Consider the following 14,578-nt stretch of genomic DNA (forward strand, 5'->3'; position numbering starts at 1 on the left):
TTATGGTTGGAGCTGATTACTGTTCGCTTCGGGGTTTCAGCATGGGGGATGCAGAGAAATGGGCTTTTTAAGTTAATTTTTGTACTTGTAACTTGCACTGGGGTGCCTAGGGATAAATACAAATAAATAATCAAGGGGCATTCAGGATCCCAGTGCAAAAAGCAAAGATCAAAAGAGGATAAGGGAAGAACCCTTCTTTTCCACTTATCAGAGAGCATGGGCAAAGACAGAGCCATTAAAGCTATGAGAGAGATAGGGATTTTTCTAATACAGATCACGACACATTTTCTACCAAGATGTTAGACTGACTAGACGGTTCACAAAAGAGGAACTGATCCTACTTAAGAGACCTTTTATGGACAATGAGATAGGTGCATCAATTCTCTACCTTGCAAAGCTCTGGATAACAGAGGTAAGCTGATATATCCTAGGATATAAGTGTGATAGATATTGCAATCCCATGCAATATCTTTGGGGACCATATATAGTATTAACTTTATGTATCACTGTAGGCCAAGGATTGTATGCAACTCCAGATGGGTGGGTTACCACAGCTTCTCCAGGAACCAAAAGCAGTGAGGGGGATTAAAGTGAATCACTTAGGTTGTAAACACCTCCAGAGAGGTACCATTCCCGGGGGAGGCTTGCATATACTGGTTCAAACTGGGTTTCCCAGAGACCAGCAGACAAAGAAAGGGCTTTGTCATAAAAATGCTGAGCTTAAACTTCTTTCTGATAAAACAAAAAGCCAGGACCTGCTTTCCATAGCGGAAGCATTGGAAAGATCTTGGCCCACTAGGGCCCCATAAGACTGGTGGGTGACCTCTGGTAGGCTTGTAGCATGGTATAGGAACTTGAATTGTTGTTATATGTTCTGTAATGCCTTTACCTTAAGAATAAAGGTGCTTGCTTAGAAAGAGCTGTGTGGTAACGTGTAACTACTGGCAATACACTATTCACAGCCCTCAGAAAGAAAGCAACACATGGATTCTGGTCTTTAGGCAGACTGGCTTGCTGGGGATATCACAGTGCAAGGCAGGGGGCTGTGCAGCCTTCAAACCCCCAGTTAGAAAGGAGTGGGACAAGGGTCCCTGTCCAGACACAGGTGATGGCTGGAGACCTGAGACCTGACTGGGACCTCCTGGTGGTAATCAGAGGTGGTGGTGGGGATATACAGATGCAGTTACGCTGAAACTGTGACAACATCTACTGAGAAACTGTTGCTAAAGGAAAAAGTCTTCACCAGAAGGTGATTGGTATCAAGCTGTCAAGGCTGTATCCCCACTTTGAACTTTAGGGTACAAATGTAGGGGCCTGCATGAAAACTTCTAAGCTTAACTACCAGCTTGGCTCTGGTCCCGCTGCCACCATTCCCAATGGATTCCCTCCCTGGGAAGCCTTGAGAAACCTCTCACCAATTCCCTGGTGAATACAGATCCAAACTCCTTGGATCTTAAACAAGGAGAAATTGACCCTTCCCCACTCCTTCCTTTCACCAACTCCGGGTGAATACAGATCCAAACTCCCTTGGATCTTAAAACAAGGAGAAATCAATCTGGTTCTTAAAAAGAAGGCTTTTAATTAAAGAAAAAGGTAAAAATCATCTCTGTAAAATCAGTATGGAAAATAACTTTACAGGGTAATCAAACTTAAAGAGCTCAGAGGACCCCCCACCCCTCTTAGGTTCAAAGTACAGCAAACAAAGATAAACACTCTGGTAAAAGGTACATTTACAAGTTGAGAAAACAAAGTAAAACTAAGACGCCTTGCCTGGCTTTTTTACTTACAAGTTTGAAATAGGAGAGACTTGTTTAGAAAGATGGGGAGAACCTGGATTGATGTCTGGTCCCTCTCAGTCCCAAGAGCGAACCACCCCTTAAACAAAGAGCACACACAAAAGCCTTTCCCCCCCCCCCAAGATTTGAAAGTATCTTGTCCCCTTATTGGTCCTTTGGGTCAGGTGTCAGCCAGGTTACCCGAGCTTCTTAACCTTTTACAAGTAAAAGGATTTTGGAGTCTCTGGCCAGGAGGGATTTTTAGTACTGTACACAGGAGAGCTGTTACCCTTCCCTTTATAGTTATGACACAAGCCTTTATGCTAGTTTATTTTATTGCTTAATATATATTTTAATCACAAGATTGCCCCGTTCTGATATAGCAAAATACCATTGCTGCAGATAAACACTTACGTATACATTACAATGTGTTCTTCCTGGTATTGCTAAAATAAAGCCTCGTGATGAATTGTTAAAATAATGTATTATGCAATTTTAAACAGAACAATGTTGGTTAAGTTCTTTTCCTTTAACAGGGTATTTTCTTATTCCCTGGCAGTCTGGCCTCTAACTGAATTACTTGGCTTATCAGTCACTGTAATGGCTTCTGATTTAAACAACTTTGTTAGGACATAACTCCTGGTACCCAGTCCCCAGTTGACACCAAGTTGATCTATTGCTATTCACCGTTCAGTAGAGTCAATACTAACTTGCATTCACCTGTTACTTTGTAGGCTACCAGACTGCTTTTTTCTGGGAAAATTTAACAAACAAAATGTTAAAAAATGAAAATTCTCCTTTACCGCTACTAGATTTTTTTTATTTAAAAAGACTAAGACATTTTGAATATAAGCATATCATACAAAGGAAGGCTCCAAACATCACTTTGGGAGTAAAAAAGGGTAAATGTGGGTGGGGGGAAATATTTAAAACTATACAAAACAGAAAAGTGTAAATTGTATCCTACCATATTCATGCAAATTTGCAATGTCAGCAGAAACCAGTGGATGCGGTTTCAATGAGGATAAATGTTTCATATGAGGAAGAGGGAATCTATGGCGAAAGGCTGCACAAGGACCTTTACTGAGAGCTCTTGGAGACCCAGAACACAGCCTACAACAATAACAACCAGAAATGAAAAGTGTCTAGCAGACATAGCACAGAGGTCATGACAGTCGACAGTATCTGCAAAACTAGGCAGACAGACAGTACAAGTGTGAAAGATGCGTGTCTAATGGGACTGCATCCCCAAATCTCAGGAGTGATAATCATCCCTTAACACTGGAGGTAAAACAGAGGTGTAAGAGCAGAAATGCTTGGCTGGCTTCAATGAGAACGTGTGCAGACGCTGCCATGAATAACGGTGCTCCCTAAACGGTATCCATTTTGCTGTACCTGTGCATGCATGTCAGTTCTGGATTGGTTATTCTTACTAATACCCATCGTTGAAATAAAGTGAATGAATAATTTTTTCACACACACACACACACACATACACGTGCACACACACACACACATAGTTCTTATGAGTATGTCCTGTGTCTTATCATCAATCCTCTTTGCATGAGCAATAGATTGGGTGATAAAGAGGCACCAAAAGGTATCATGGGCAGAGTAAATTGGGTTAGCAGCGATGAGTTACACAGCCTTGACTTGGCTGACGACACTGCTTTCCCTAAGTATGACATGGAACAAAATGATTGCCCCTACATCACAGATAGAACAGGAAGCAGTAACAATTGGATTGAAAGTAAATACAGAGAAAACCAAGATTATGAAGGTAGGAAACAGGACAACAGATGCAAAAGTGTACGTGGATGGAAAAGAAATCAACCAGGTAGAAGAGTTCTGCCATCCGGAGAGTATGATGATATTTGAAGGTGGGTGTGCTAAAGTTATTCATATGAGATTAGGAAAAGCAAATATTGCTTTTGGAAGGATGAACAATACCTGGTCAAACTGTGGTCTCCACACCAAACTAAAGATGAGATTATACCATGGGATTGTACTGAGCACGCCACTGTGTGGAGCAGAGATTTGGCTGATGACAGTGACTAACTAAAAGAGATTGGAGGCTGCCCGTCACAGATGGCTGAGGAAGATATTACACATTTCATGGAAAGACAAAATAACAAATGCGAGAGAAAGGGATCTGACAGAGCAGGCCATGTTAGAACATATCAAAGAAAGAAGGTTCAGGTGATTGGGACATGTACACCATATGGAAGATGGGAGGCGTGCTAAGCAGGCACTGAAGTAAGTACATAAGGGTGGAAAGAGAAAGTGAGGCAGGCCCAGGAAGAACTGGCAGAAGAGAGTGACAGAGGATATTGAATGCACAGGCATCACCCGTGAAGAAGTACCACAAGTAGCGAATGGAAGGACTGGACTGCCCGATGTGTCAGAGACTCAGGAGGAACTAAAGTCTAAGGAAAGGCCCTATGAGTACAATACTATTTCTAAAACTGATTCTCCCTCTGAATTGATATCGGACTAACCCAAAACATAAAAGCAAGATCACATAGCACTTAAATAACAGAGAAAACACAGGGAAGCCTTCTACACAATGAGATGAGAGAAAGCGAGAGACTATTATCAAATCACATAAAAAACCCTGTTGCTACCACTGCCAACCTTGTCCATGGAGAGGGAAGAGAGATACCATGAGGTAATATATATACTTGTTGGATCAAAGGGAGAAAAATGAAAATGAATCATCAAGCTTTATGGGCCTGATCCCAAGCCCATTTTAGTGATCAGCCCCTCCACTGATTTCAATGGACTTTGAATCAGGACCAAATCGCATAAACTATTAGGGCCACGTATTACCCTGCACATGAAGACCAGTTGACATCAGTGCAGAGTTCTACTCCCAATCTATGGCCCTGCAGTCTTTGCCCAGGCAAAATGCTCATTGAAGTCAATGGGAGTTTTTCATGAGCATTGACGGCAAAATAGGGTCTAGTGACAGCATATGACACCATAGACTGCACTCTTGAATAGTCTAATGCAGACGTTCTCAATTTTTTTCTGTATTGGGCCCTCTCTCTCTCCTTTTTCCAGCTGGGGGTCTAGCTGGGACGCACGTGCATTCAATGATATGGAAAGAGCAGCATGGTCACAACTTGTTCACACATCCCAGCTGAAGAACCCCTGGTCTAACAGCTTTGCAATGGTGGAAGCAGTGGTTCAGATGGGACACAACCTCCTGCTTGGCTCCTCCCTCTCATGGAAGAATTTAAAATGGAGCCTCCTACTCAGTTGATTAGTACGGGACTTTTCATACTGCAGGCTGGGAGGGACTCAGAGACCTGCAAGGGAGGTGAAAGCAGGTTGCTTGGACAGTCACATATTTACATGAGGGTCTTCAGAAGTGCAGGACGTCTCAAAATGTGGTGCAAGGGGCATTTGTCCCTGTTGCCCTTGCCAAGGTCACCACTTAGGTCTTCTCTACACTAGAAAGTTGAACTGTTTAAACTATATTGGTATAGTTAAAGTGGTACAATCCCCTAGTGTGGACACAGTTATATCAGTATAAAGGTTTTGGATACACGGATAGCTATTCTTGTAAGGTGTAGCTATTCCCATTTTTTTTTAAATAAAAAGTTTAGTTGTGACTAAATATAGATAAAAGTTATTCCTGGAGAAAAATTGACTGCTGCCATATTTTAGTTACATTTCAAAGATAGTAACTAATCTAAAATTACTGTGAAATTATAATCACTTTACTAAAAATAAAGTGCTGTTATTTGTAGACAGTTATTCCTAGCTGATAGGAAGCCAACAGAAATTAAATCTAACCTTTTCTGCTTGATTCTCTTTTTCTTTCTCTTTCTTTTCCCTTGTTTTTAAAGAAGAGAAGTGGCAATTAAAAATATGGTAGTACAAAAGAAGGGACTGATACTTGCAGGCCTTGTTAAGAGAAGATTCTCCTTCTAGCCATACTGCCAAAGTGTAGCTTGTGGGATCAGATCTTAGACTGGAAAAACAGAAAGTCTCATTCGTTTCAATAAAATGTTTTTGTTCGGGGAAAAAAAAAAAAAGCCAGAGGCATTAAGGGGTATGAAATTTTTAAAAGACGGTATTAGTGACATGACAAACTCAGGATGAAGATGCTGAGATATCAGTTCACTACTGTGACTGACAGAGTGTCATGGATTTGCACCGTGCTTTACTCCACACACAAGAAAAAGTCCCTACCCAAAGCAGCATAATTCAGATATATACAAAAGACTGCATAACATTTCAAATGCACGAACGTAGGGAGACTGTGTCAGTCCTGACATCAACAAAGAAAAGCCTTCACATGCAATTTGTGAGGTAAACAGGAATAATTTCCTTGTGTTGGCTGGACTGTTGGCTGTTACAGTGGGGTAATGTAGGCTACCATACTTAAAGGGACTGTTCCAGGACAGTGAGAAGATGTAGGTTATATTCCCTATTCTGTTCCAGTGTGATCATGGGCAAATCACTTAAGGGCTTTGCTGCATAGGGGTGGATTTAAGCATATGCTGCTTAAGGGCTTTGCGGAATCAGAGCCTATACCACTCTGTGCCTCAGTTTCCCTATTGTAAAATGGAGATAATACTACCTCTATCTGAGAAGGACACTATGAGGATACAATCATAAATTTCATGAGGAACTCAGATACTTTGGTAATCAATGCCATAGAAATGTCTTTAAAATTAACCAGCCCTGGTGAGGTTTGATCTCTGAGAGCAACGAGTCAAAGGCGATACAGTTCCTGACTTCTATGAACAAAGAGCCTGGAAATAAAATGACAGAAATCTGGATTAAACTGATAGTAACAAAGACATTAATTATAATAATTAATAATGTATTATGATAGTACCTAGGAGCCCCATTGCTCTAGATATTGTAACATACACACAGTAAATGATAGTCCCTGCCCCAGGCCATTTTACAATCCAGACAGGACAGACAATGGGTAGGAGACAGAACCTATTATCCCCATTTTACAGATTGGAAACTGAGGCACGGACAGATAAATGACCTGTCCAAGGTCACACAGAAATTCTGTGGCAGAGCTAGGAAGTGAACCCAGGTATCTTGAATATGACAGGTTGAAAAACAGGATTAATTTTTCACAAACAATTTCATGCAAAATGTGTATGCAGTGTTATTGTAGCCATGTTGGTGGGTGAGGTCATCGCTTTTATTGGACCAACATCTGTTGGTGAGAGAGACGAGCTTTTGAGCTTACACAGAGCGGAAGAAGAGCTCTGTGTAAACTTGAAAGCTTGTCTCTCTCACCAACAGAAGTTGGTCCGATAAAAGATATTACCTCATGCGAATTTATTTTTTTAAACTCAACATTTTAAAAACTGGGTCCCAGTCCAGGGCTTTAATTATGAGACCATCTTTACTCTGACATGCCTCAAATGTTACATATGTTCACAATCCACACAAATGCAGGACAATGAAAGTCACTTGTATTGTTATTCATTCCCTACGGGCCCAACTTTCAATGGTGTAGGATCAGGCAGTAGGGATGACATCCTGGCTTCCCTGAAGTCACTGGGAATGTTGCCATTGATTTGGATGAGGCCAGGATTTCACCCTAGGTTCCTTTGGTGGGACCATTTGGTGGTACCTAACACACACTGCACAGAAAACCGGTAAAATGGCCAGTGGATTCTACACTTTTTAGTACAAAGAAGTTTACTTTTGATGGGATTACAGCTAATTAAAATTTAAAATTCAAATTAACTATCTAAAAGGTCATCTTGAAAATCCGTAGGCATCTGGTATTTATCAGCTGACACACAACTAAAGATAAAGCCAGGAAAGCATGCCACCTTTCCAAGTGTCATGTTTCAGTCAATCCCGTACTGAAAGCAGGAATGAGGCAATGAGCAATTAGCACCGCCTGGGGAAAGTGATAATGCGTAATAAAAACTTGCTGCTCAAATCGATTTTTTAAAATATAAATTTCTAACCTCTTGAAGGGATTGCTTCTTTAACCCTACAGCGCGTATGGAAGGCGTGCTCCATAATCTTCCTGCTCTCAGACACAGACCAAACTTTGTGAAAGCCTCTTAAATGACTCTTTATTTACTTGCAATCAAAGCTGTCTAGGTCAAAATACACCGCAGGGGGATGAGCTCAAGTTCGCATCATAATTATTCTAAAATCTACATGTAATGGATGACTAAATTAGCCCTATTTTATGACAGTCACCTGATCCAATCCTAGCCACATGTCACGGATTACAGATTTGTGCTGTTAGTTCTTTACCAGCAGGCACGATTTAACTGTGCCCAAAAGCATCCCTGCGATCATCTAGACAGGATACGACGGGAATGTACGCATACAAGCCCGTTGCGTTTCACATTTATAGCGAACCCACTAGGCAAACAAAAAGTTCCCAGCCCGAGAATTGAAAGTTGGGGCTCACTGCTTGATCCCGGTGCGAATGACTGTAATGGCAAAACATTCTTGCTTAAAAATCAGGAGCGTGTCCACATTCCTTGTGTAATATAAAGACTCGGGCGAAGTCCCTGCTTCGCTGTTGGAAAACAGGGGGCAGTTTCGCAGCGAAGCGATGACCAGTCCTCAGGACGACGGAAAGGAATCACCACGACTCCCTGCGACGGGAAATGGATCGGTCGTTAGGAAACCGCTCCCGGGGAAAGTGACTTTCGGGTCGCTGCCTCCTGGGCTTGCAGCACGTTGTGTTGCAGTTAAAGGAGCTCTGGTTGGCATCCTGCTCTCGGGGTGCGGGGGGGGGGGGAAGATCCTTTCCAGCCATGATGAGAGCACATTTCCCTGCCAGAGATGATCTCTCCCTCCCCCTCTCCAGCACAGCCCGGCCAGGAGCTGGCGTTGCGTGCCAGGCCGGGGAGCGCCCCGCAGCACCTTCTCCTCCCCCCGCAAGCCCAGCCACTGCAGCAGCGTGGGACAGCGAGCGCACGATCTCGCGGCACATGGCCGAAGCAGCGGGCGGCGGGGCAGCTGCCGCCCGGAGCAGAATGCGGGCAGGCCGGGGAGGGGGGCAGCGCTGCCGCCGCCGCCTGGGGGCTGGCAGCGTCAGGGGCCGGAGCCGGGAGCGCGGCTGGGGCTATTGTGTGCACTAGACAGGCAGGGGGAGACACACACACACACACACCCCGCTCGCTCAGAGGGAAAGTATCGCGAGAGCGGCTGGCTAACAACCTGCTTCACAACACAAGAGCGCTGCTAGGCTGCCAGCAACAGAGCCCGGGGCTCCTGTCCGCCTCCGGCTGCACGGTCCCCGGCGCCGCCAGCCACATCTGGGGCGGCTGGAGGGGGGGGCAACCCCGCACGTGCGGCCGCGGCCCGGGGGCCGGACGCTGAGCCGCCAGCAAGACAGGCTGGTAAGTAGCCAGCAGCGGTGCCTTCCCTGCCCCCCTTCCCGGGCTGGGCTGCACCCCCCTCTGCCTGGGGGCACCCTCCTGCCCTCCCCCCCAGCCCCTTGTGGGGGTGGCTCTGTCCTCTCCAGGGCATTTGCCCCCCCCCAACACCCCTCCCCCGAGCCTGCCCACAAAGGGAAAGTCCAGGCAATAGTCCCATAAAGTTATGGGGGGTTGGGGGAGCCGCAGCTTAACGAGCCCGATCGCCACTCGGAGCCTCCTCTCCCCGGTAAAGTTTGCGAGCTGCGCTGGAGCTGGGAACTTCTCCCGGCAAAGGTCAAACGGGCTCCCTCGTCCCTCTGCGCGGCTGCAGCAGCAGCGGTGGGATTGTTATTAAGCAACTTTCCCAGTATTATTCTTTGGGGGAGGGGGGGAGAGGCAGAGCCAGGGGAGGACGCGGTTTAAGTTTATGGGATTTAATAGATGGCTATAAATGGGGTTGCTGGAACTTTAAAAGGCAGCAAGCTGTGGTTGGCTGGTAGCTAGATTTGGAGTAACATATGGCATTAAAAGGAGCACAGCTGGAGGTAGCATTTCCATCGCAGTGAAGTCAGAGCAGCTGACTCTCCAGCTTGCAGTGTAATTAGCAAACCGAGCACTCCCTCCCTCACTCGCACACTCTCCTCTCTCGCACACGCACTCACCCGCCTGCTATTCTTCCGCTACTGCCGAGCAGCACCATCGCCGCCTTCGCCCGGGGTGCCCTCTCCCACCGCAAACTTGGGCGCCTCCAGGAGGGGCTTTTTTCCCCATGCACCCCTCAATCCCTGCGTGGCAGCCGGGTAAGGTGAGCCGCCTTGTTGGATCTCCCTGCTTGGAGCTGTTGCCGCAGGTAGTTGGACTTGTAGCCTCACCGCATTTCTCTCGAATTATTGGTTTGCTTTTAATAACTTTTAGGGCAGTAAACTTTGTGTGTGTGTGCGGGCTTGATTCATAGGACCTTTCTCCTCCCACCACACCCTCCCCCAAATCCGTGAAGTGTTCAAGCTCCTTTACTAGTCCAAGCAATGAATGAGTGATCTATTATTTAATGTAAAATGATTGCGCATAAAGTTAAGTGTGGGGGTGGATTGATTTGTTTGTTTCATCAAAAGAACAAAACTGATGCCCGGAGTTATGCATTTCCAGGAATGCATAAACTGCTGGGTTGTCTCTTTTCTCTCCCCCCCCCCCCCCCCCCAGTTTGTTAGTGAAAGAGACAAAGGTTGGAGGTGCTGTTTCTTTAGAAGCTTTTGTTTACTTACAATCAAGTTTTTCCTGTTTGGAGCAGGTGTTGAAGGATGAGAAGCATGTTGGCTTTCTTTGTTTTAAATAAAACTATTCTAGACAACGAACAGTAAACGTTATCTCCAAGGCTGTTTCTTTGGCTTGTATTACCCAAAAGCCAATCTGTTTGTTACAGCTGCTAGGAGGCTTTAGTTTATAGTAGCATTCAAGTTTTTCCTGTTTTGAACAGGTTATGAAGGAAGAATGGAGTTTCCAGACCATAGCCGCCAGTTACTGCAGTGTCTGAGTCAGCAGCGTCACCAGGGCTTCCTGTGTGACTGTACTGTTTTAGTTGGAGAAGCTCAGTTCAGAGCCCACAGAGCTGTTCTTGCTTCTTGCAGCATGTACTTCCATCTTTTCTACAGGGACCAGTTAGACAAAAGGGATATTGTGCATCTGAACAGTGACATTGTCACAGCCCCAGCCTTCAGTCTGCTGCTTGAATTCATGTACGAAGGAAAGCTGGAGTTTAACAGTCTTCCAGTTGAAGATGTGCTCGCTGCAGCGAGCTACCTTCACATGTATGACATTGTGAAAGTCTGCAAGGGCAAGTTGAAAGATAAAGAATTGTGTTTGGAAGAAAAGATGAATGATGATGTGGCTAATTTGGAAAAAGAGGAGCATTTTTTAGACACGGGAGTGCCCCTGGTACATGAGTTTGACCCGGGACACAAACAAAAATTCACTGTCGCAGAATATGATAGATCAACGAATAAAGATAGGATCAGTGGTCACCCCGGCTGGTCCTCTGATCTTATAAGTGTCAGCTCTGTGTCTGCAGAGGCAGAATCATGTACCACAGCAGCTGGAAAAACAAAGGCTACTGTCAATAGTTCTGCAGGATCTTTGTCCCAAAGGTCTGTTAACCATACCCCGGCTTCAAGTGATGTGGACTGTGCTCTGGATTTGTCTTTCAAGCCTGTGTCTGGGAGAGATTCCTTACACCCCTCCTACGTCTTTGGACAGCTGGCTTCCGACAGCCAGCAGCAGGGTACTGAGCCACTTGTTAAAGATGAACAAGACTTGCTGTCAGATCAGGAGGACAGTGAAGCAAGGAGTCCAGAGAGTCAGCATTTTGGGAATTCAGCCAAAAGCCTAGTGACAGGGTTAGGACACATGTTCACAGGAAACGGCAATTCTCATGCAAGAGAAGATGATATAGATCAAGACCGAGATGAGAGTGAAGATGACATGGATTCATCAGATATCTCCTCCTCTGGTGTGCTTGTGCCTCCTGGGCATATCTGCATTTGCCCCCTTTGTAGCAAAGTTTTTCCAAGCCCACACATCTTGCAGCTGCACCTGAGCTCTCACTTCAGAGATAAAGATGGCTCAAGGACCAGGTTGTCACCTGATGGTTCGGTGCCCACCTGTACGCTTTGTGGGAAGACTTTTTCTTGCATGTACACCTTAAAGAGACATGAAAGGACTCACTCGGGCGAAAAGCCTTATACCTGTGCCCAGTGTGGAAAGAGCTTCCAGTATTCCCACAATCTCAGCCGTCACGCAGTAGTGCATACCAGAGAGAAACCCCATGGCTGCAAATGGTGTGAAAGACGATTTACACAATCCGGTGACTTATACAGACACATCCGTAAATTTCATTGTGGCCTCGTAAAGTCCTTGGTGGTTTGAGACAAGATTTTGTTGTTGTTGTTGCTAATGTAATGTGTGGGGTTTTTAAGGCAGCATCTGATTTTCTTTTTTTACCGATATCCACATCAGTTAATGATGTTGAAAGATGCTTAAGTATACACTTCAATGGCCTTTTTGCCACAGCCGCCTTTTTTTCCCTGTTCCCCTCCCTCCTTCCGCCCCCCGGTTGTCTGTTGCGCACCCATGTTACATTATTTCCAAGTTAGTAGAGTGAAAATGATTTAAGTACTTCTTCAATGATTTTGGCTTCTATTTTTCATGCTGGAAGTACTTGCTTTGTGTTCACCCCCTCCCCATTTCAAAAAAGATTGATAACGGAATTGGAGAAATACTCCAAGATTTACTTAAGTCCCCTAAATGCTATCTGTGTATTTCATGACAACACAAGAGCTGAACTATAGCTTATTTGATGCGTCTGAGGGAATCTGCTCACTTAACTCCATGTGTCTCAAGATGAGACCTACAGCCTTTTCAAGAAGTAGGCTTAAATTGGCCCAGTTTTTTAAAGAGGTTTGAGAATTCCTTGAATTGTACTTGCATATCTGGTACAGTTTGGCTTTTGATTTTTACTACTGTATCAGAGTAGTTTTGCAATCAATCCTAAAATCTGAATGAAAAGCCTTGCATACAGACTTGGCATACTCAGAAGGAAAGTTTTAAATTTCTTTCTCCCCATCCCTCCTCCAAGGACTATTATTTGTTGAATAGCACTGAGCTGCTTTTGAATTTTAAAAACTGGGTAGAAACATGTTTCTATCTGCACTATATTCACTCCTTAGCTGTTGAAGGATACGCACTAGAGTAAACGTGTAAACTCATGTGATATATGAACACATTTCCATCCCTGTCTCAACAAACAAACAAACACAGGGACCAATCCTGCTACTGCTGGGGAAACGTTACTTCAGTGAGTAAACTCATAGAGGGTGCAAGATTGGGTCTGTAATATGTGCCATAACCTTGCTCAGACATTTGGGAATGGATAAAAGTATACAACAACTGCAGAGGCTGGTGAAGGAAACGAAATGGCTGAGCAGCTAGTTAGGAATTGATGACCAGTATTCTTAAGAGGAAATTGGTCAGTGTAATAATATGTGACAGTCAATCTTTTTTTGTTTGTTTGTTTTTTAACGGGGATTTCTGATTTGTTCAGGATACCTGTAGCATCTTTTGGTACATTTAGTAAAATTACAATTTTTTTTGAATTGCCTTTTTTTAAAGAGAGGAAGTTTGGATTTTTTTTTTTTTTTAAATGGCTTATATATTGTTAAAGTTGGCAACTGCCCTGGGCCAAGTTCTGTGGAATTCTACTGATTTCTTGGGTAGCACAAATGCAAGCCAGCGGAGGGGCTTGGCCCTGCTAGTTTCACACCAGCCGAAGAAAATATTAACTTTCCCATTTTCCTAAAATTTAGACCATCTGTAATTATAACCAGTTAACTGAATTACTGTATTTGGAATTCCATATCTGCCTAAGAGAACACCCTTTGGTCTGTGCATGTCCGTAAATATCAGATTATGCCTCTCCAGTTAAAGCATCCGTTCAAGGTACACGCACATACAGAACTGAATTCTTATGACATCTGTGCTTTTGAATTTCATTTTTCTGAACTGAATCTTTTTTTTTTTTAAATTAAGAAAAAAAGTTACTTTGTCAAGTTTACTGACACTCCTGGAATGGTTTCTTGAAGTTCAATCATTTTATTTTTAAACGAATTTGAAGCACTGAAGTGGATTCTTCTAAATACTGTACTTCAGAATATCGGATTTCATCCCAAAAGAAGGAATTGTCCAGCATTTCCCTTTACATGTATTAAGTAAGCACTACTACCTATGTGGTTTCAACAGTGTAATTGTGATATTGATCTATTGTGAAAGTACTTTTAAAAAAAAATCAGGACTTCATTTGTTGTGACCTCCTCCTTATTCATCTCTTAAACTATGAATGTACATGTAATGTGAAATTTTACTTCTACTCTTAGTTTGTTCAGACTAATTTCTTTGCATTACTGTAAAATATTTTTGCTGAACCTGTTACATAGGAACATGTGGGAGAGCACTGTATGTGTAAACAGATGTAGCTTTTGTTCTTTTGTCTTATTTTTTTTTTTTTTTTTTTTTTTTTTTTTGCTGTGATTGGAAATAGCACTGAACAAAAATCTACTAAAATTAAGTTATTTTTTTTCTCCTGATGATACTTGATATAGTATTTATTAGAATTTTTTGAAGTGGAATTATTACTGTTAAACTATTTCAAAATAAGTTAATCTATGCTTCACCTTAAATCTTACACAAACTTCTGTACATGCTGTAAAGTGAACAACTAATACAGTAGTGGTATTATCTAAACTAGCAATATTTTTTTTTTAATTTTCATTTTTTGCGATACTGCTGTTGCATTTCACTCTTCACTTCCTATTCTTATATATTTTTTTTAAAAGAACAAATATCATAAATTGTGCCATAAGACATCATTAGTACGGGGGC

At 43.4% G+C, this 14,578-nt stretch overlaps 1 protein-coding gene across 2 annotated transcripts; it reads left to right on the forward strand.

Moving 5' to 3' along the window:
- The first annotated feature begins 8,996 nt into the window (after positions 1-8,996).
- On the forward strand, positions 8,997-13,272 carry ZBTB42 (zinc finger and BTB domain containing 42). Of its 2 annotated transcripts, none has more exons than XM_024200674.3 (2): positions 8,997-9,133; positions 10,626-13,272. In XM_024200674.3, exon 2 carries the CDS (start codon positions 10,640-10,642, stop codon positions 12,068-12,070), a length of 1,431 nt encoding a protein of 476 aa, XP_024056442.1. In that variant the 5' UTR covers positions 8,997-9,133; positions 10,626-10,639; the 3' UTR covers positions 12,071-13,272. The 2 variants fall into 2 exon arrangements, with proteins under 2 accessions (XP_024056442.1, XP_024056441.1); XM_024200673.2 differs by lacking the exon at positions 8,997-9,133 and adding an exon at positions 9,852-10,001.
- Positions 13,273-14,578: the final 1,306 nt, after the last annotated feature.

Source organism: Terrapene carolina, unplaced genomic scaffold (assembly GCF_002925995.2).
Source record: "Terrapene carolina triunguis isolate 2854851 unplaced genomic scaffold, T_m_triunguis-2.0 Scaffold189, whole genome shotgun sequence".
Classification (NCBI taxonomy): domain Eukaryota; kingdom Metazoa; phylum Chordata; order Testudines; family Emydidae; genus Terrapene; species Terrapene triunguis.